General features: G+C 40.2%; 2 protein-coding genes across 4 annotated transcripts in view; one reads left to right on the top strand and one right to left on the bottom strand.

Annotated features, from left to right (window-relative positions):
* LRP4 (LDL receptor related protein 4) overlaps positions 1-6,210 on the bottom strand; it is a 95,208-nt gene extending 88,998 nt beyond the window's left edge. Inside the window, exons 1-2 of the mRNA XM_027886542.1 lie at positions 6,099-6,210; positions 2,627-2,720 (exon numbers count right to left, since the gene is read on the bottom strand). The gene's annotated coding sequence lies outside the window, so the exon portion shown is untranslated. The remainder of the gene's footprint in view (positions 1-2,626; positions 2,721-6,098) is intronic.
* A 46-nt stretch (positions 6,211-6,256) lies between these two features.
* Positions 6,257-20,764, top strand: part of CUNH11orf49 (chromosome unknown C11orf49 homolog) — a 95,900-nt gene continuing 81,392 nt past the window's right edge. For all 3 annotated transcript variants that reach the window (XR_003571547.1, XM_027886806.1, XM_027886793.1), the window contains exons 1-2: positions 6,257-6,398; positions 15,940-16,042. Coding sequence is in view for 2 of the 3 variants with exons in the window: in XM_027886806.1 (XP_027742607.1) it covers positions 6,353-6,398; positions 15,940-16,042 (149 nt within the window). In the remaining variant the exon portion in view is untranslated. The remainder of the gene's footprint in view (positions 6,399-15,939; positions 16,043-20,764) is intronic.

Here is a 20,764-nt window from a genome sequence, read left to right as displayed (position 1 = left end):
TCCATCTCCCATCCTCCACACCTCAACTTCTCTTCCTAAGTACTCCAACCATTATATTATCTTTGGTCTCTTTCTTCATTTCTAGTGAATCCACAAAGATCTCACTCTTGAAAACACCTTGAGTACTGTGTAGCAGAAAGGAAAAAACATTCATCACTATGTCCTCCTATATTATGGAGTGAATGACCTGCATACTGATGTGTTCTTTCACTGAAAAAAATTCTGACTGCAGCTCCTGCACAGCAGCAGGACTCCACGTGCTGTCTTCCAAAAGACAGTTAGCTTTTGTGTAGCTAATAAACAGAATTAGTAATTGTTTTGAAGAATTCCACAGTTTTAATGAATTTGTGATATCCTCTTTCTTTTGGTTTGTTTTTTTCTTTTTCCCTCTTGATTCCATCATTTGCATTTCCATGTATATGTTATAAGACAAAATACTTTCAGAGCATTTTGCATGTGCTAAATCTCTGTTCTGTACACAGAAAATTATGTGCCTTTCCCATAAGAGCTGGCCAGTATGGCCATCAGAGTTACTACTTGATTTCACTCCCAGACGCAATAGGCACTCCCACTTAGATTTGCCTACTCTCTTGTCCACACACAAAGCCTTTACTTATTACAATTTTCTCGCACAAACACCTTGTCTAATGGATAACAGACTTGAGCAGCTTAAGTTTGCAAGGAACATTTGATAAGTAGAAATAAAGAATGAAAATTGCAGGCCTTTTTGGGTTACCCCCCCAGGATGAGCTAAGCCTTGGCTGTCAGAAATGCCTCCCATACCAGAATTTCATAGTGATATTTATTTTTACCAGCCATTTTAGACTTTTTTTGTTTGTTTGTTTGGCATGAGAGATCCTGCAAACTCTGCCAGAAATGGCTGTTTTTCTTCTCTGCATCATTAGTGGGGTGGCATTCCAACAGAGAAGGGTCACTCACTTGGTACTTAAGTACTTTTAAAGATGTTGTCCTTTCCTTCCTGGTGAGATAATAGGAACAAAAACTGAGGTAGAGTCTTTCAAGGGTTTGCTGTTACAGAAACACTAACTTCTCTTGCTAACACTGAGCTCAAAATCAACCAGAATTTGGACAGTGCATTTAATACATGCCAGGAATCTATTACACAACTTACAGCTACCTCTGATTTTAAAATGAAGATGTGGCCTCCATGAGCCATAGAGCCTGTCATAATACTATTCCCTCTTCTCATAAGTGGATCACCCAGAATTCAAAAGTACTTCTACGACTGAGGAGTAGAAGAATATTTCAAGGGCTTTTATACCTGACAACTTGTATTTAAAATACAAGGATCTTGGAGCTTGGTTAGACCTAAATCATTAGGTGAACATAAAGTTCATCAGTATAGACAGATCTCAAAATTAAATCAGATCTCTAGTTACATCCTTTCTGTCCACCATTTCAAGAGGGAAAATACAATCTCAGCAATCCAGATTAAAATGCAGCTAAACTAGTAAATTAATGATGACATAATGTTCACAGCACAGTTTCCTGTATGCTTATAACATCTTACCAGTCAAGCATATTCTTGACTTAAGACTTCCAGGTACAATTATAGGTGTCGTGTTTAAGCTCTGTAATGGTACAAATGCTGGCTACTGAAGAGAGCTGCTGCTATTATCGTGTTCTATCACTAGCTGGAAAACACATCATTGTTTCCAGATTTCATCCTGTGGCAGATGTTAGGGTGACAAACTTTGTAAATCTTATTTCTCTAATGCCCGTTGATCTTAAACAACAATATAAGTTCTATCTGTTTGTCCAGGTTTTACCTGATGAGGTAAAATGGTATTAATACTGCATTATTAGAGGCAAATTATTCATTTACTTGTTGGGCAAAACCACTGTGCTGTATGTGAACCAGATAAACAATTCATTCAGCTTGAGAAAGCTCAGATAGGACTAAGCACTAGAAGTACTGGATCTTTCTCTTTAAATGTCTCCTGAAGAATCAACAATATAAAAATATGGATTCCATCACATAATTTCATTGTGCTTTTGGTTGACCTTTTTATTTAAGATAATCTTATTTTTAGTGCTTGTGTTTAGAGAGTTTGGTCATAATCCATATAAATTATTAGTAAATCAAAAATTTAAGGAGAGGTTTTTATGAGTTTGCAGCTGACTCATAATTGAATCTTCAGTGCCATTGATTTTTAAAAGGTCTTACATAATAGAATCCTAATTTCACTTACAAGATTTCCAATAATTTACATAAATAATAGCATATGAAGATCTTATTCTCCATTTCTTCAGAACTTTCCTCAAAACTTATCTCTGCCATAGTGCTCAAAATAATAGATTATCAATAAAGATTGACAGTTGTTTAAGTCAATGTTTTTTTCCTCTTGGTATGATGTGATTTTTGTGTGTCTTTTTGTTATCACATGTGCAATTTTATTGATTATTATATATGAGGTAAAGCTTATCTGAAAAATATGTGGGAAACCTCGAAGGACACAAAGCACAGCCAAACTCAAAAAAGCTGAGTTTTGCACAGGACAGGCTCTTAGCTAACTGTTCTAAAATAGCACCAGGCTTTGGACACTCAAAGGATGAACAAGAAAGGCTAGAGACAATTTCATAGTGAAATGAAAATTCATCTTACATCGATTTCATAGAAGTTAGATGGAACAGTACTGAAGACTGCCCACAGCCTTTGTATGTTATAATGCTTAAAGCAACGCATTTCCAACTGTCACCTGAAAAAAAAAGAAAAAGGAAATTTGTTTCCTCTAATTTGTCTAGGTTTTATTGTAACTACTTTAGCAATAACTGTTAAAATTCTAAGTAAACAAAATATTTCATTCCAAGAAAATTAATAGAAGCCAGACAAAATGACTCAATCTGTTTAAAACTAGGCACTTCCTCTGGAATTTTTTACTTGATATCTAGTCCTGTTTATTATTCTATATAATACTCTTTCTGAAAGAGGAGCTGTTTCTCAGCAGAACTTTGTCTAATAAAAAGAAAATATTTCAATTCAGCATTGATAGTATCACTTAGAAAGGTGAACATAAAAACAGTGAAGAGTAAGCTAAGCAATTACAATAGTGGGGGCAAAGTATGTGGGACTGGAGGAAAACAGAATTCCAATTTAAGCTAAGTTACTGAGAAACATAAAACTGACAGAGAAAGGAGTTCTTCAGTCCAGGCACCTTAACACAGTAAATATATTTTCTTTCATTTTATAATTTAAACTACACCACTGACTATTTTCAAACTTGTGGTCACATGGACTCTTACATAACTAAGTTAGCCCAATGTACTTAAAGTATGATTTCTGAAGGGCTACTTTAAAACCACACTTTAAAGAGAATTAAGCCAAATCAAGTCAAGGTCACATTAACTCTGAAAGAGGGTGTGCACAAAATTTATCAGTGTGGTCCAACTGATCCTCACTGAATGTCTGACTCAGCCACTCAAATGTCCCTGGTAGACAAAATCCAGCAATTTAAGACATGTAAGGGTAGATGAAAGAAGTATGCTCCAAAGGCTTCCCCTAAAGTGAGACCTGTGCTACGGATAATCTACTAGGGAATTGTGACAGAGAAAAATACATTTGTGCACTGCCATTCCTCCAGCTGGGTCCAAAAGAACATTAAGCTCTTGTTAGATGTGCCCCTCTGGGGGCAGGTATTAAACTTGCAGATGGCTTCCAGTGACCCAGAAAAGCCTTCTCCATTTATTAAAATGCACTAGTCTAGAGTTCTAAAATCAAGATGGGAAAACAAACTTAATACCTATGGCCAGGCTGGCAGCATTTCTCCCTTTTCGGGTCATGAGTGTGAGAGAGCAGGTGAGTGCTGCAGCTGATCTGTTACATCACCTAATCCTGGCTCTGGTAAGTCCGGAGAGAAATAATAGTAAACAGGGAAGTCTATAAATAGCTCCAGAAATGACATCTTGTTCTTATATAGTTTTCTTTGAGTCGTCAACAGTTAGGTGCCTCTACTACTGAAATGTATCGTTATTAAAACCACAAATGGGATCAGTGTCCAAAAGGTTTCCCTTTGCTGGTCTGAAGGAAATAGCAAAGTCTAACCCATAGAGACCAAAGAGTAACAAGTGAAAAAAAAAAAAAAAAACAAACCAGAGGGATATTAGAATGTAGTATTTAAAACTGGACTTTCAAAGCCTCTTGTAAATCAGTGCTCCAGATACTGATCAAGGATAAATTGTGGTTTACAGAAATGATTTAAACAACAAAAAAGAAACACAATCTATAGAAGGCTCCTACCAGCTCAGCTGACCAGCATTACGGAAAAGGTTTTTAGATTTGACTTTCGAACACCGCTGAAACTGCCTGGACAATGATAAATGACTGCTTGTGAAAAGAGAGATCTTGACACTAGTGCAGGAATTGTGCTCTTGAATTTAGTGATCACAAGAAATCTACCAAATTCCATTTCTCCTCTCCAACAGTGGTCTAGAACCAGATACCTCACTGACAAGCTCCAGAAACCCTAAAATGAGCAGTTATAGGATAGACATCATGTTAGGAAAAATATTTTCAAAAATTCCATTAGATAATTGGCATCATCATGAAGTAGGATATTTTGTGTTCCTACAGATGTGTTCTTTTTTTCCCTATGCTTTTATGTGTAATAACATAATACTGTGTTTTCTCATTCTGCTTGAATATATCTGCTTCCTTTCTAAATTCTGCTGAATTCCTGGCCTCAAAAATATCTCATATCACTGTATTCTATGATCTAATTGTATTTATTGTTGAAAAATTCCTATCTTTAAATTTATAGCCTATCACAAACTGCAAAACTGAACACATTGGAATTTTGAATGAGTTTCATTGTAGCAAAAATAATTTTAGGTATTATCATTTCATATATTATGCTTAGTCTCTTTAAGACAGTCTTACATTTTTCCAATCATTCTTCACGCTGGAGTGTCTCATTGTCTGCTCCCTAAATTATTCTCTCTGCCCATCCTTGAAATATGTTTATCTAAGCCCTATGGTTTTAAAGACAGAACAAAAGACAGAGAAGTGGTCCAGGTAAATTTGTGAGGGATGTTAATAGTTAAGTTGTAATATCCTGGTTGCCATTCTTAACTGTGGCTTCTTTCAGTATAGATTAAAGTTAAGTTGCCAATAGTCACCTTCAGCTCTTTCCTCCAGAGGAATAAAGACAGGTTATATGCTTGTTCAAATGGTTAATTTAATTTCTGTTCTTTTGAATTTGTTGTTAAAAACATAGAAAACACTTCCAGTCCCCTTTTTAACTCCCAGGATTACATCTTGGGCTGGTATTTTTCTAATGGTGATGGTAGAAACTGCGAAGTAATTTGGGAATTTTAGCCCCATCCACTTCTGGGAAAGAGTAGCACAGCAGGCCTGCTTCCAACCACATGAAGAGCTCTGCCTCTCCTATATCCCTGGGACAAAGGCCATTCCCAGACAAGCTTCCAGACAAAAAAAGAAAGAACGCTACAGCTCAGGACTTCTCTGCTCATTTTTACTTGCATGTACAGCAGGGACAATTCCTGTTGTTCCCCTTAAGTCCTTCTCCTGAGCACAAGCATTGCAAAAATCCAGCACAGGAGTGGTATAGACAGAAGGACACAATTGTAAAGGATCTCCTTCGTCACCTCTTCAGTCCCCACACTCTGAGACAAGGTTGCTACACAGTGAACTTCATTTCATTAACCCAGAGAAGTGGTCACGGCACCAAGCCTAGCTGAGCTCAAGAAACATTTGGACAACACTCTCAGGCACATGATGTGATTCTTGGGGTGTCCTGTGCAGGGCCAGGAGTTGATCTCGATGATACTGATGGGTGTCTTCCAACTCAGCATATTCTGTGATTCTGTGATTTTAACCTATTACAATTCACCTTCAATTTAAGGTCTTTCCCCCAGAGCTGTAGTCCTAATAGTCCCTGGCAGTAGACTCCTGATTTCCAACCTAAATCCAACCAGAATGACTTTACACTCCTCTTGCCATTTCGGCTCTTCAGCTTGACTTGCTCTTCTCCCTCTGAGGTGCCCCTCGGCATCGCCCACTCCCTCCCTCTCACAGCCTGGCCATGCTCCCCGCAGCCCCTTCCCCAAGGCCATGTCACCACGCTCCTCCCAGAGACCCTTCCCACGAGCTCTCTGGGGACTCCCAGCCCTGCCCCAGTCCCTGTGGCCGCAGACAGCCCGGGGGCGGCGGGCGGGGGCGGAGGCCGGGCGGGGGCGGCTTTGGGCGCGGAACGGTGGCGGCGAGGGGCGTGTTCCCAGCCGGGGCGAGCGGCCGAGCAGCGCCGGGAGCGTCGGGCGCCTTGGAAACGGGCGGAAGCCGGGAAGGAGCGGCGGCGGCGGGAGGAGCAGGAGGATGCTGAGCCCCGAGAGGCTCTCGCTGCCCGGACCCGAGTATCTGGGTGAGGAGCGGGGCGGGGAAGCGCCGTGAGGGCACTCTCCCCCGGGTATGCTAAGGCCTGGCACGGGGAGGGCACGGCGGGGCCGGGGTGGCCGCGGCCCGGCCCGGCCCGGCCCCTCCCGGGGACTGCGGCGAGTGGCCCCAGGCTGGGCCGGGCTGGGGGAAGGGGGTCTCAGCGGTTCCGTGTCCGCCTTGTCGGCTGGAGAGGGGGCAGCAGTGGGGGGTTACAGGTCGATGTTGTAGGACGCTGCTTCTCCGGGTACCTCTGGAGGTGGGAGAGCTGCGGAGCCCTGTTGGGCACACGGAGCATCCCTCCGGTGCCCTGAGGTGTGGCTTCTGTGAAACCAGCGCCGGCTGGAGGGAGGTGAGCTGCTGTCTCCTCCTGTGTCCCATTTCACGGTGTCAGCGGTAGCAAGCAGCGTCCAGCTGCCTTGTGACAGACTGGAGCTTCATTTCACCCACTGCCAATCTGTTCTGCTTCCAGACCTCTGTGAGCATCCGTATTTTGTGCTCATTTCCCAGCGTAGGAAGGAGTGCTGTTCTTATGTTGGGAGGTGGTTTGAATGTCGCCTTTTGTTCTGAAATAAGGTAGTGTTGGTAGTATTTCCTACATAAAATGAAAATCTTTTAGCCAGTGAAGCAGCTGCTCCATTGAAGACTAAATCCATTTAAGTTGACTGGAACTGTTTCGTGTTCCAGGAAACTATGGAGCAAAGTGATTTGGTGTTATTGTGTCAAATAAAAATAATTAGGATGGAATAAAGTCAATATGACTTCATTTAATTGCTAAAGAGGAGATGAATTACAAGAAGTAAGCATTTGGAATGCATTCAAGAGAGTATTTGTGAAGTGAAACTCTTCAACCATTGCTTTCTAGGCCCAAGAGGCTGTTTGGTAATAACTGTTTTAAAAGTGTGCATAATTAACTCTTCCTTTCTTGTACAAGGACCAGTCAGAAATGGAATGGATTGGTTTGTGCTACTTGTTCCATCATGATTTTGCTGTCTCTGGTAAGTCAAAATGGAACAAGAGCAGAGAAACGCTTCTGGCTTACAGTAAATAGAAAACCTGTCTTACAGGGACCAGACTAAAAGAGCTTGGCTTGTTTAGCCTAGCAATAGTGTCTAAGAGGAGGGGGTCCACTGTGTTTCAAAGCATATCTTAGCACTAAAGAGAAAAAACTATTTAAGCAAAGGAATGATGATCTAATTTGTCTTGGAGTGGAAATGTCATTGTGCTGTTTCTGGTAGGCTGCTGTGAGGGTACTCTGTGCATACCTACATAACTGCACTTCTATTCTGTGTCAAGGAAATTCAAAGCAGAAATAGGTTGGTTTAGCGTTCAATTTGGGGTGATTCTCATGAGACTCACTTTGCTGAAGCTCTTATTACTGATTTCAGTTCTGGAACTAGTTCAGGTGTTTGAGAACAGTATCACAGTTCCGTGCAGATACACCCTTTGGATTTGTGCTACTCCATCACACTGCATCAGCATTTCAACCTACACATTAATAGAGAGGTTCATAACTTTTCCAGAGTTGCTCTAGGTTGAAACTTGCAAAATTTCTTTTATTTTTTTCTGATGAGTCAAGTTGGTTTTAGGCTAATTTAATTGTTTTTAATGAAATGGGCACTTGAAACTTGTCGGTAAGGATTGAATCACTCAAAATGATCTAGGAAGCAGACTAAAAATACTTAAAGTGTGAGAATAAATCATTTTTTTGTTTCACATCTGAAGTTGAGACATGAGACTTCTTAGAGACCTGAAAGATTGCTAGGTGAAACAGCTTTACTGGTCACTTAAGTGAGCCTCCTTTTATCTTTGTTCCATATGCTGATTTGGAATTCCCTTGTCATTTTGTACAACCTTCTAAATTTTTCTGATATCAGGGTCAGAAAAGGACACACGTGTGTTGATGAATAAGTTGTGTAAGAGTCTGTTTGGTTCATCACTTGGTATGACCTTCTAGTTTAGATCACAATATCTGTTGTCTATTAGAGAAGAAAAATGGTTGCTACCTGATGGTATTTGTATTAGCTGTAAATATTACCAATAACAATGTTTCTGTCTTTGTGAGACTTTGTAACTTACCAAACTGCTCACAGATCCTAAGCAAAGCATTAGGAAGCAGGAAAGTGGTTAAAAACTAAAAAACCAAGCCCTAAACTCCCCCTCCCCCTCTAAATAAACACAACTCCCCATGTGTTTTTCTAAGTTGCCTCTAAGTTTTCTACATGGACCTGGCATTCTGAAATCACCGTTATTTGGATTTGTTCTAGTGTGTGCCTCGAAGCCTTGTTAATATAGTTGTCTGAAGTGGGATTGTAAGCAATTGTGATAACTTTCACTTTCTATAATTTCATTCTGAAGTTCTGTTGCCCTAGGCTGCCACATAAGTTATTCTCTACGTCTTCCAGATCAGATGGCACTTTTCTGACCCAGCATGGGCAAACTTCACCTAACCTCTTTTCCCCCTTTTTCAATATCAAAAGCAGGCCAACACATAAACTGAGCTGACAAAATAACCCAACATGCTACTTCGTGCATTACTTTTTTTTTCCCCCCTCTGTTTGGGATGATTCTTCCACATAAAAGCAGTTGTGAGTTAAAATAGAAGAGAAGAGTGAGAGAATTAAGCATTCACTTAAGATGAAATATAATTGCAAAGCTTTGGTATGCCAGAGCTCCTGGAAAATAAAAACCAGGGCAACATGTCTCATGCCATAATGATTATGAGACAGTAAGTAGAAGAAAAGAGATGACTAATACTCACTGAATAGGAAAGGAGATGAGGTGTGCAGAGGTGGTAGAAAGGCTCCAGTGAAGATGATATTGTAACATTTAAATAGTGTTTTCACTGAATAAACAACAGTTATTGTTTGGGCATAGTGATGAAAATGTGTTTCTCATTTGATGGATGAGACTGGAACTACAGTAGGCAAAATGAGGCATATTTGAGACACTTTTTCATGTTTTCCTCATTATGGTTTAATAACTGGTGATTGCTCAGTTATTTATAGCAGGCAGTGGAGCACTTAGGGTATTCTTCTGTTCATGCAGCTGTCTTCTGAAGCTTTAAATTGTATTCCTTCCTCACTACCCGTTCGTGTTATGGAGAAAAAGCAGTAGAGTATTGCAAATTTCTGAACTTTTACTTTTCTTTGTATTCTCCTCCTCTCTACTTCCCGACTCCAGGATGTGCTTTCTTTTCTTCCTTTGCCAATATAAGGCATGTAAGAACGCAAATACTCTGCTAGGGAAGTGCCTTATCAGTAAAGCACAGGACTGTTAAGTGCCAGAAACACGGTTGTGTCTCTCATAGAAGGTCTCAGGCTTCAATGGTTAGAAAGAACATTTGTGCATTTACAGAACTGAGTAGCTCCCAACAGAGAATTTCAGTTGTGTAGAAACTTTACAGGTGCCTGGAGTGTACTCTTCTTGTGAACAGTCTTAAGAAATATTGAGCTGGAAAGTCTAAGTACAATTGTTTTCTTTAACAGCATAATCAATGTGTAGGCTACATTGTTATCCAGATATCTCTGCTGAGTCTTCTCTTAGCAGCAGGAAATTTGATGAGCATTTATGAAGCAGTCTGGCTGAAAGAACTCATGGTCTAAAAAAAGAGAAGAGAATGCCTCTTTTTTTCTTGTTCTATTGTACAGATAGAACTGTAATGTGGAAGATTAATTATTTCCCCATGGATGTGTGTGAGTTTGCTTATAGAAATATTAGTTAAATTTGAAACCTCTTAGACGCTGTCTAATACTTTCTCCAAAAGATGGAGGTTTCATCCCCAAGCCTGCTGTTGCACCACAGGACTTCCCGTCTTAACTTGAAAGATACAGGTGAAATCTGATCCTGACCTATGTAGAGTTCCAGAACTGGAGGGTACACAGTCCTGAGTATGAATAGATAGGGAACCATTAGACTAATTAATACCTTATAACAGGCTGGAACAGACAATTACTTCCACAGTGTTAATAATTACACTACGTAAGTTTAGATTTAAAAAAAAAAAAAAAAACAAAAAAAACAACAACAACAGAAAAACAACCCCAAAAAAAGATAGCTCAAAGATTGCTTTGGTGAGGTGGTGATTTCTGGCAGCTGTGTGGCAACTTGCAGGAGGTGTCTGCAGGAAGGACCTGGGCAGTTAAGTCAGTCTGTGTGCAGCCCCAGGAGCACAAACCAAAAGAGTACAATAGCATGGCTTGTGACTAATATGCTGATTGTTTGAAACAAATTTTCAGTTATGGTCGAGATTAAATTATAAATGGAAACATTTCATAAATTTTTTGTTGAAAGTGGTTTTGAAACACTGAACACCCAAAATACAGTGTAGTTGTGCTGTGTGACCACTTGGCATGTGTTCCCAAGTAACAGTGCATGTCTCACATTGTAATGTTATCTCTGGTATGACAACCAGAGATATGACAAGGTCTGCTTGCGCTTTGTTACGTGTTCTGTCCTTCAAAAAAGATTTTGTTTTTGAGGGTTACTGGGAAATTACATTGTGAAGCTGGAAGGAACTGCATCTGTACAGTGATACAGCTTTTAGGTTGATTATTTTGTTTGTATGCTTCTCTTGCTCAGACCATTTCTTAGCAATATATGAAGAGTTTAAGACCCTAATGATACATGAAAAGATTAAAAAGAGCTTCCTGAAAGACTATGAATGCTGGAAAAACTTCCAGATTTCACGTGATTTCGTTCTTGCTGTAGGCATCCTTACTATTTCTCATTTGCATCATTATTGTTTTGGTAATATTTGCATGAAATTGATTTTGTGTTACTATTGATGTGTCTTTCCAATGTGTGTAGTACAGTAGTGTCTTTAGATAAGCTCCAATTTAGAGTAAAATCTGAAAGGGAATTTAGCTATTGCTTTATGCTCTCAGAGATCAAAAAATGCCAGAAATATTTCAGGTTCATTAAAGCTTGTTATGCTCTTGAGCTTCTGATAACTGAAATGAATTATAGTATTAATTGCATCAAGTAGTCTGTATTTTCAGCACTTCAGTTGAGGAGGAGGCAAATAAGTAATGAAAGCTGGTCTTATTATCCAGGGATTCCTACTCCTGACTTTTCAGCTTATACAGTTATGCCAGGAATGAACCCACCATAAAAATAAAACCCTAAAAGCCCTCTGTGTGCATATGGAACAGATTGCTTTGATAGACAGCTCATGTTCCAGAGGAAGTCATCTCTCCTGAAGAGTTAAGCAGTAATGTAATAGATGATTTGATAATAATTTTATAAATAAGGACTTACCTCTGTAAGTAACCTGCACGGCTCTGTTCTGCTGCTTTTTTAAACAAGGGATGTGATACATATTTTACCACTGTATTCCAATCATACTTTTTCTTCAGGTTATTTGACACACTTTATTTTTAATTTGTATCATCTTCTGTAATTTTTAATGACATCTTCTGGTCATCACATATTTTGTTACTCCTTTCAAGTATGACAGGCAGCATCACTTCTTGGTAAGTGCGCTGGTATACTAAGCATCAGTTTTTCTTCTCACCCTTTAGGAAACTCAGTCTTGTTGGAAGAAGAAGCTTCTTATCAATGTAGCATTAGGGGATTGTATCTAAGTTGTCAAACTGGGAAACTAATATGCAAAACCAGTATGGTTAATGTGATGGAGTTGTCAATGTGTGCTGAAGTAGGGATCATGTAACTGATGCAAACAGTATTGGTCCTCTCCATTCCTGCACACTGCTGATAATAAAACCATTACATATATGCAGTATCATGACTTAAAGGTGACATGTATTTCCTGCCTTCCTCCTGAACTTCTGTCTTTGAGGATTTTGGTGCACATGTTCTGTTTCATGTAGTGATATTATTTGCATTAAATTTTCCTTCAAGACTTTCAAAATATCGATGCTTGTTCTTTCCGCATTTGTAATAAAACATACGAATTAGTGGATTTTTTTTTCCTCACAAGAAGATTGAAACAAGTAATTTGGTGTCTTATAAAAAGACTTTTTGTTATTTTAAATATGTATGTGAAATTATTTGGTGTGGTTATGCTAAATAGAATTAGTTGTGATTGTCTAATCTGTTGTAGAGAAGTCCAGTGAGACTGTGGACTGACTGTGGATGTAATCCTCGTTGTACCTTTTACTTGTAAGCTGGAGGAGATTTGTATGATTTGGTCTGGCCAAGCTCGAATTGAACAGCCACTGCTCAGCCCTGAATTTGGTTCTGAGCCAAAAATGCATTAATTCCAAACTTCATTTTAAACATTGGGCATGTGAGTGATGGTGGGGTGTGAGCACCTGAGTGTGGTGGTAACCTCGTGAGAGGCCATTCTCTGAAGTGCAGGAGCAGCTTTGGAAGAGCTGTACTGGACATGTTGCTACTGATTGGACAGAGGCTCCAAGTGTAACATCACTGCTAGTGCTTTAGTGATAAGGATTAAGACGTTCTGCTCAAAGGTATTTACTTAACATCAGGTTACGGGCTGCCTGCCTGAAAACTCCTCTGTGAACTTATTCTGTCAGATCCTCCTGGGAAAGCTGCCTGTTAGTTCTTAAATCTGAGAGCAAAGATTTGCACCTACCAAGTGAGTGAGGCAGGCATGCTTACCTACTGACTGTGGTAGTTGCCTGGGATTCCAGAGTACAGTTTACAGAACATGGGTTGCATTGGAAAGTTTTGTATGAATAGGGAGCTTTTGTTACAACAAACCATAAACAAATAAATGCTGAGGATGATGCCCTGATGTATTACCTCCTGTGTGGAAGCTGCAGTATACTGGAGTTCTGTCAGGAAGGAAATTATTAGAGACAACACGCTGTAATAGCACAACGGCATGAGTACTTGGGCTTTACATTCTGATTGGGACTTACCGCCTTATTATTGCAAATATAGGCCTCAAAAATTTGAGCAATATGTATACCAATACATCATTATCCCTGAATTTTCAAAAAGTATTAAAACATATGAGTCATCTCATTAATTTTGCATAGAACCCCACAGATTTTTGACTATGCTTGCATAAATAGTTAATGTTCCTGTATGGTTCCAGTGTTTGTTGTGGAAAGTACCATTTGTATAAATTAAGGAACTATTCTTTTGCTATAACCAGACTCCTGGCACTTTATTTTGCCTCTCTGGCCTGCTAAAACCTGTCTGCAAATTACATTTTGTTTGACTTTTCTGTGTAGGGTAGAGTTAGCTGAGTTATAAAACTTACTACTTGCATCTTTCTGTGGAACTGGGTAGTCAGTGAACAGGAAACCAGAGCTTGGCTTTGTGAACAGTGCTACCTGGAAAACAGCACAGCAGCCGAAGAGACAAAGAGAGGGACTTCTCAAGAAGATTGCAAGTGATATTTTCTTTCAGCTTCTCTGTTCATAGATTTTTTTCCCTCCCCTACACCTCTACCCACTTTCTGGGAAATAGGGAGAGAGGCTCTTTGCCAGGATCCTTAGGCTGTGCAACAAAAAACTTAACAGAAATAATCTTTTACCAGCTACTGTATTTAATAGTGACCTATATGTATTTCTGTACATTTTGAAATGTCATAGAAATGTCTAAAATTCTATGTTGGAAGTTAATTTATTCTCCAGGAGCAGATTCAAAGGTGTTTGTTATAGAGGTCAGCTCTGTTGTGCTGGGTAGCACCATGGGACCATGCCTGTCTGTTCTGATAGGTTTTTAGGAGGGAGGTTTATGACTCTAAAGAAGCAAAATAACAGAAATATGGTTCATATAGGAATGTATACTTCCACAGAAAGTTTTGAGAATGGCTTTGCAGTTGAGCAGAGGTTTAGTGCAGGCTGAGATGAGTGGAAGCCTGTCTGCTAGTACCATTTCCTGGCTTGATCTGGTACCACTGACAGTTCAAGAGGGGCCTGGGAACACGGTTGGTGAGTGTAAGATGGACTGCATAAGGAGGAGGGAGGAAGGATGGGCTGAAGTCAAGTTACACAGTTGCTGCTATCTTGAGCCTATGACTGAGCTGCACGACTCATTCTTCCCTCAGGGGACACAGGTGCGCAGAGCTATTTTTCTTTAATCACTCACATAAATTAAATTTATTCCTTCACATTAAAATAATTAAATAAAGCTACACCCTGTATCTTTTAGTGCCAGATAATATCTTTAAACCTTTGGCTCACCATTTTGCTATCAGCTGCAAGGTATTTTCCAGGGTGTGCTTAACCAATTTTACCATTGTCCTGAAAAGTGTTCCAGGCAGAGAAATCCCCTGATAGCAATCAATATTCATACATACTTTTAATCACTGTATCCACTGGGAATAATCATTTCCGGGCCTCTCTTGAAGTCCACCTGCCCCACACTAAGATGAAAAGGACTTCCATGCTGTGAATCAAGTGGTGCAGCCTTGATACTTACCAGGATATTAAGCACAAATTAAAATGGTTTGAAGAATATTTGTGTGGGTCTGAGGTTGGCCAGTTGCTGGTGAGGGGATGTTGCTGCTAAGTCTGGCAAGGAGCAAGAACAGCCCTTGCCTTTCCTATATTCCCTAAGGGGTTTCTCCTGCTCTTTTTAGGACACGACACTACTTGCAAAGATGCAGTAGCATACATGTTTAAGATGGAGGTGTGTGCTTTGGGAACAGGGTTTGTGTGCTTTCCAGGTTAGGAATGATTTTCCTGGGTTCGTTGTAACTTGCCTTCTGATTGTTGAAGTTGTAGATTTGGAAAGTCTACTGCTTGGTGCTGGCACATCACCTCAGACTTGACTCTTTGTTGCTCCAACTTGGTTTCTAGCCAAAAACATCAAAGGGGCTCAGTGGCAAATCTGTGCTGCTTCCTTCCTGGTGAGTGCTTGATTTGTCTGCCCCCTATAGAAGCAGCAAAATGGTTTGTGTTTTACTGAACAGTCTTTACTCATCAGTCTTATAAAGTGAGTGGCATTCTGTGGTTGGGTAGTGGCAGATCCATCACTTCTGAAATTCCCTCATGTTTGGCCAGGCAGTAATTTGAGACACTATTGAGCAATATAAATTTCTCTTGGCACTGAGAGCTCTTCCCCACCTGCCACACTCACTGATGCTTGTTTGGAAACAGATGTACTTTTATTTGCACCTTTAGGAAAAAACCTTTACAGAACAACCTTAGAGCTACTTGGCTTTGGTAAAGAGGGAAGGGCAGGGAACACCCAAAGCTTTGCAACAGCCCCATCGAAACATCTTCGATGATCTGTTTATAAAGATGGCTGTGACTCAGAACACAGATCGGGAACTCCTCCTGAGTGAGCCTTTTCCAGTGAAGCAGTCTCACAACTTCTTATCCTCTCCCTTCAATACCAGAATCTCAGGGGTTTCTAAAAAAGGGTCAACATTGTTAATGACTAACTCTGTGTAGCCAGAAAGGAAAGCAGGATTTAGGTCAGGAATTTTACTATCCATATCTGGGAGAAAGAAACCTCTGCTCTCATTGAGGGTGCAAATGCTTATTGGCTTGTTGTGTAAAGCCCAGCACAACTGGGCTTGTCTGGCTCTGGGCTTTGCAGGCTCCTTGTATTCTAACTTCTCTCTTACTGTCTTTTATTTGCAGCTCAAAGACATGTCCTCACGTACATGGAGGATGCAGTGAGCCAGCTGCTGGAGAACAGAGAAGATATTAGTCAGTATGGCATTGCCAGGTTCTTCACTGAATAGTAAGTACATCAGGACACTGCCAGTAGGACCAGCCTGAGGGGGGCATTTGGAAAAAGACAGGGTACGTGGAGAATGGAGCTGGACACATGCTGATTATGTTGTGAATGCTGGATTTCACTGGGTTAGCCAAGGACTGCCCGAGCACGTTTTGAAAACGTGCGTGGGTTTCGTACAATTCAATGCCTTTACTATGACAAACATTCATGTGAAGCAATCACTTTGGGGAACAGAGCTTTTAAAAACATTTTGACAGAAAATCAAATTCTGCTTGTCTTAATCAGGACTGTGAGTATCAAAAGCAGATACTGATTTCAGCAGCACTCATTCTTTCTTTTTCTGAGTATGAATTTGAGCTGTTTTTATCCTTGTGTGATTGTTGTCCTGGCTTTAATAGAATGCCTCTTCCTCCCTTAAAACCACCATAAGTCCTTAAATACTGAACATGAGCACAGATAATCTCTTCCTACTAATTGGCAAAAAGGTTCTTGAGGGAAAAGCTGTGTGCTTTCTGTCCACAGAAAGTCATACTGACATTAGTCAGCTGAGCAAATAGTAAACAAGAGCTTAAGATAAAGAGTGTGGCTACAGTGACCTCCACCCACCAACAGGATTTCTTTACCAGAGCTGAAGGCAAGGTGGCTCTGAAGTACCTAGCTGAAACTGTCATTCAGGCATCTCTCCAGATTGGATTTTGTTTGCATCTAATTTCAACATGACACTTTGGGACCCTTTTTAACCTTCTGATCATATATACTTTAAAAATTAAATGATGAGCAAGAGGTCTTCCACGCAGTGAAACTGTTCACATTGCTTCTCTGTAGTATTTTTTCATCTTGATGTGATGACCATCTTCTTTTTACTTCCTATTCCTCTACTACCTTTGAAAGAATAAGTAGTAATTCAAGACCACTATAATAAACAAAACTCTCATCGTAGAGCACAACCCTCTGCTTAGGTTCTGGAGATCTTGTTTTTCCCATTTATTTTCAAAGACATGATTTTTTTACAACGGCTTGTAACACACAGTGAGTGTTTTTTGGAGTTTCTGATTTCATGAAAGACAGGAAAAGGCTGCACGTTCATTCTTTCTGTAATATAGAACTAGTCATTCTTATTTTTCTTTTTTTTATTTTTCTTTTATAATATGTCTGAAGTTTAGCAGATCAAACTGTGTCCCTGAACCAAAGCACAAATAGGCTTAGTAATATGGAGAGCTGTGAAGGTTTAAAATGTTGATTCTTCACTAGAAGTGGAGAATAAATGATAGGAAATATGGGTGTAGGTAGACCCAGAATGCAAAGTTTCCTATTATGGAAGTGTCGTATGTTCTGGCTCCCAGGGCTTAGTGGTGAGCCCTCACTGCCCAATAGATTTCTGTTCATTCTCTCAACTATCAGCGTTTGTTCAGGCTGTGCTTTGAAGGCTGCTCTCCCAAGCAAATAAGCTTGATCTTCAATCTCAGCATCTTCAAACTCGAAGATAAGTTGTGAGATTCTAGAAGGTTTGTGGGCACTCTCCCAGTGCTTTTCTTGTTCCAGGTTTTTCTGAGGAAGAGGATTGGAATGTGCATGTTTCGAGCTATGCTGTAGTGATTTGAGATGAAGGGACCTAGTATTAGGGCATCCAGTTTTTCACGATGTCCTTTCCTTATTTATGCTCACTTAAAATTAGAGACCAAGCCCAAGGTTTAGAAAGCTAGCAGGCAGGCCCAAGCAAGTAACAGGGGTTTCTTTAAGTGTGTATGGGGTAAGTTAACGACACCTGTAACCTTTCATAAATTATGATGTTATTCTGTCAAGGGTGGGTGTTAGGTATTCTCCAAACTTCTCTCAGAGGGCACGCTTTTCAATGGCATGGTGTTCCATGGACCTCTCCTGCTGGATTCACCACTGAAGATCAACCACGGCCTTTCCATCATGTGTTGCAATGCCCCACCTTACCATGAGTATACTTCAAGTCTTTGAGCCAGTTACAACCACTCTTTTTCTGGGTAATTAAGGACATTTTTTTGGGGCTTAGTTTGCTTGAGTGAAATTTCAGAACTGAAAATTACGTGGTCACGTAGCTCTGTATGGATCAAGCAGTAAGTGTTTTGCTGGCAATGAGTGTTTCCAGTTGTTTCTGAGAAATGAAATTGGATATGTATTTCACTGCTATCCACCACCTAGTACTGGGATTGCTGATTGCAGAGGGCTTCATCTCTACACTTTTCCTTCCAGGACAGTTTTCGTCTTCGAGGATAGTTTTTTCTCCCACTTTATTCTATTGTTCATTTGTCCCAATCATGTGGACATCTGCTTTCAATCTTGGGAGTACCTTGAGGCTCCCTTCATCTGACTCGCTCCTGACCCTTACAGGAATAAGGATAAATCACCCTTCTGCCAATTAATCCACATCTTTTAGCTAAATAAGTACAATTATGCCTCTCTTAGGACTGATCTTCATTTTATAGATATGCTGAAATGCTACTGGTATTTGTTAATTTCAAGCCTGAGAAGTCTCTGCTCTGCTTTTGGATCTCCAGTCTGAATCTCTGAAATACAGACTCTTGAAAGCCCTCTGCGTAATTACACACTAGTGCTGCTTTACTTCTTCCAGCCTAGTGTCTGTGCCAACATATCTTAAAGGGACATGTCCCTCCTATACATTATTTATCATCCTGTTTTCTTGATCTTTCCTATACTGAAGAAAAACAGGGCCCCCATGTTAATGCATTTGATCACGCAGAGGGAATGTGCGTAGCATCCCACTTTATATTTTCTGGGATCTTAAAGGAAGTCTCTGTGTCTTTTTTTCATTTCAGCTGGAAGAAGCAGCAAAAAAAAAAAATTTGACAAAGGTACTTCCTACTAGTAAATTTTACTTTTCCTCTAAGCTAACCTTTTGCCTGAGACTGTTTCTTCCAGCATACAGGTAGATATGCTACTCTGTTCAAGACTCTTTGGAAAGCTCAGAAATAATAACCAGAGATAGCTTACCTTGGTCAGGAAACTCTTTTTCCCATCACTTTCATTGTTTTTTTGATAAACCAAACACAAATGAACTGGAGAAACAGGAAAGGGCTTTTTTTTTTTTTTTTGAATCTGTATTCTTATCCCAAAATACTTCTTTTGTTTCTGATGAAATGTCTCCTGACCACCTGCCAGCTGGAGCATGACTGAGAAAGACATCTTGATTTTAGCTTGCAGATGCAGCACTACTCCATTGGACTCTGCAAATTGTCTGAGATCCACTTTTTCTGTAAAGGATATTTCTGCTGGCTCTAACTTGAATGCCCCTGCTGGTTCTTGTGTGACAGTTTAACAGTATTTTTCTGAGAAGGCATTTGTGTTGTGTGTGTTTGAGGAGCTTAGGGGTCAGATACTGCTTTTAGATCTGCTGTGTGCCTGGCAGTTCAAAATACCATCTCTGCACTGTGTAGAGCCCTGTTTTACAAAAGGAACATTTGCTTTTTTCAGAGTAACAGGACTGCCAGTGCTATGTAGTTTGGGATCCTTGGGTAGGAAGATGTTATCACGGTGAGAAGTATCAACTGCCTCATTTTCTCTTGCTGTCTGGATTAGCTGGAACAATTCATTCAACTCTTTTCTTAGCGACAAATATGATACTGCTCTCTTGGCTTTCTCTGGCAAAGACACAGGCTTTGATATCAGAAAAACTTTCGACATTTTCAGTCCTTTATTGCTATACAACATTACAGAAATAAATCTGTAGAGTAAACAATGTCCTCCTCTTTAAAAAATGTCTCAGTGCCCTTGGGGGAGGAGAGAGGGGGGAAGGGCCAGGAACAAGACAGATGGGATGCCCATGAGAACTAAGCCACTCACTGAAGACAGCCTTAATTGGCAACTGGAAATAAGCTGAATTATCTGCTTATAAAGAGGAGAGATTCTTAGAGCTAGCTTAGAGCCATCGATTTTCTTTTTTCTTTGCATCTGTATATGTAGGCCTTATCATCATTGTCATCTTGCTGTCATCTGCTCTGCATCTTTCCCTTTTTCAGAGTAACTTGTTTTGTCTTGTTTGCAAGGATAGTGTAAGCTCTTCAAGACAGAAGTGATATTGTACTGCATGTACTTTACAGCGTTGAGCGTTGTAGAATGTCTTCTGTATGCTTTGTACGATTACAGTACAAACAGCAAAAACAGTAGTGAGAAGGTCCTTAGGGCTTTGACAAGTTGTTCCAGATTCCCTTTCTGAGAGATGGATCCATTCGTTAGAATTTTTCAACATGACTGTTTGGGGGAGGGGCATTGGTTGTTGGGTTTTTTTAGTGTTAGTACTGTGTGTTTTGACCAAATCAGTAGCATCTGGGAGGTAACAATGCTTTTAGGATATTACATAAAATGTTGATGTTCTCTCTCGTATAATCTTATGAGCAATTGCAAGAAAATCCATTTAATACGTTCCTCAGATATCCTCAGGATTCCTGCATGTCTTCTGCTTTGGAGAGAAAAAGACAAAATTATTACACTCAACGCAAGACTGCACTGAGCCATGTGATTGGTATCAAGCTGCTGCTGTCAATGACCTAGCTGTGGAGCCGCCCTTTGGGCTGAAAATCTCAGCTGGGATAATGTGCTTGATGGTTCCTGACAGGCTTTTACTTGGGATTCCTTGATCCCTAGGGCACTGCATAAGACTGCTGTCTGCCGCTCCTTTGCTCTTCAGTTATCAGTGGCAAGAGGATATGAGCTCCGACACAGCACTCGTGCTGGAAG

Source organism: Empidonax traillii, unplaced genomic scaffold (assembly GCF_003031625.1).
Source record: "Empidonax traillii isolate 1590-97213 ecotype Southwest subspecies unplaced genomic scaffold, ASM303162v1 scaffold11:size2795301, whole genome shotgun sequence".
In the NCBI taxonomy this organism is placed as follows: domain Eukaryota; kingdom Metazoa; phylum Chordata; class Aves; order Passeriformes; family Tyrannidae; genus Empidonax; species Empidonax traillii.
Note: the sequence above shows the minus strand (reverse complement) of the source record. Positions and strands in the feature narration are given on the sequence as shown.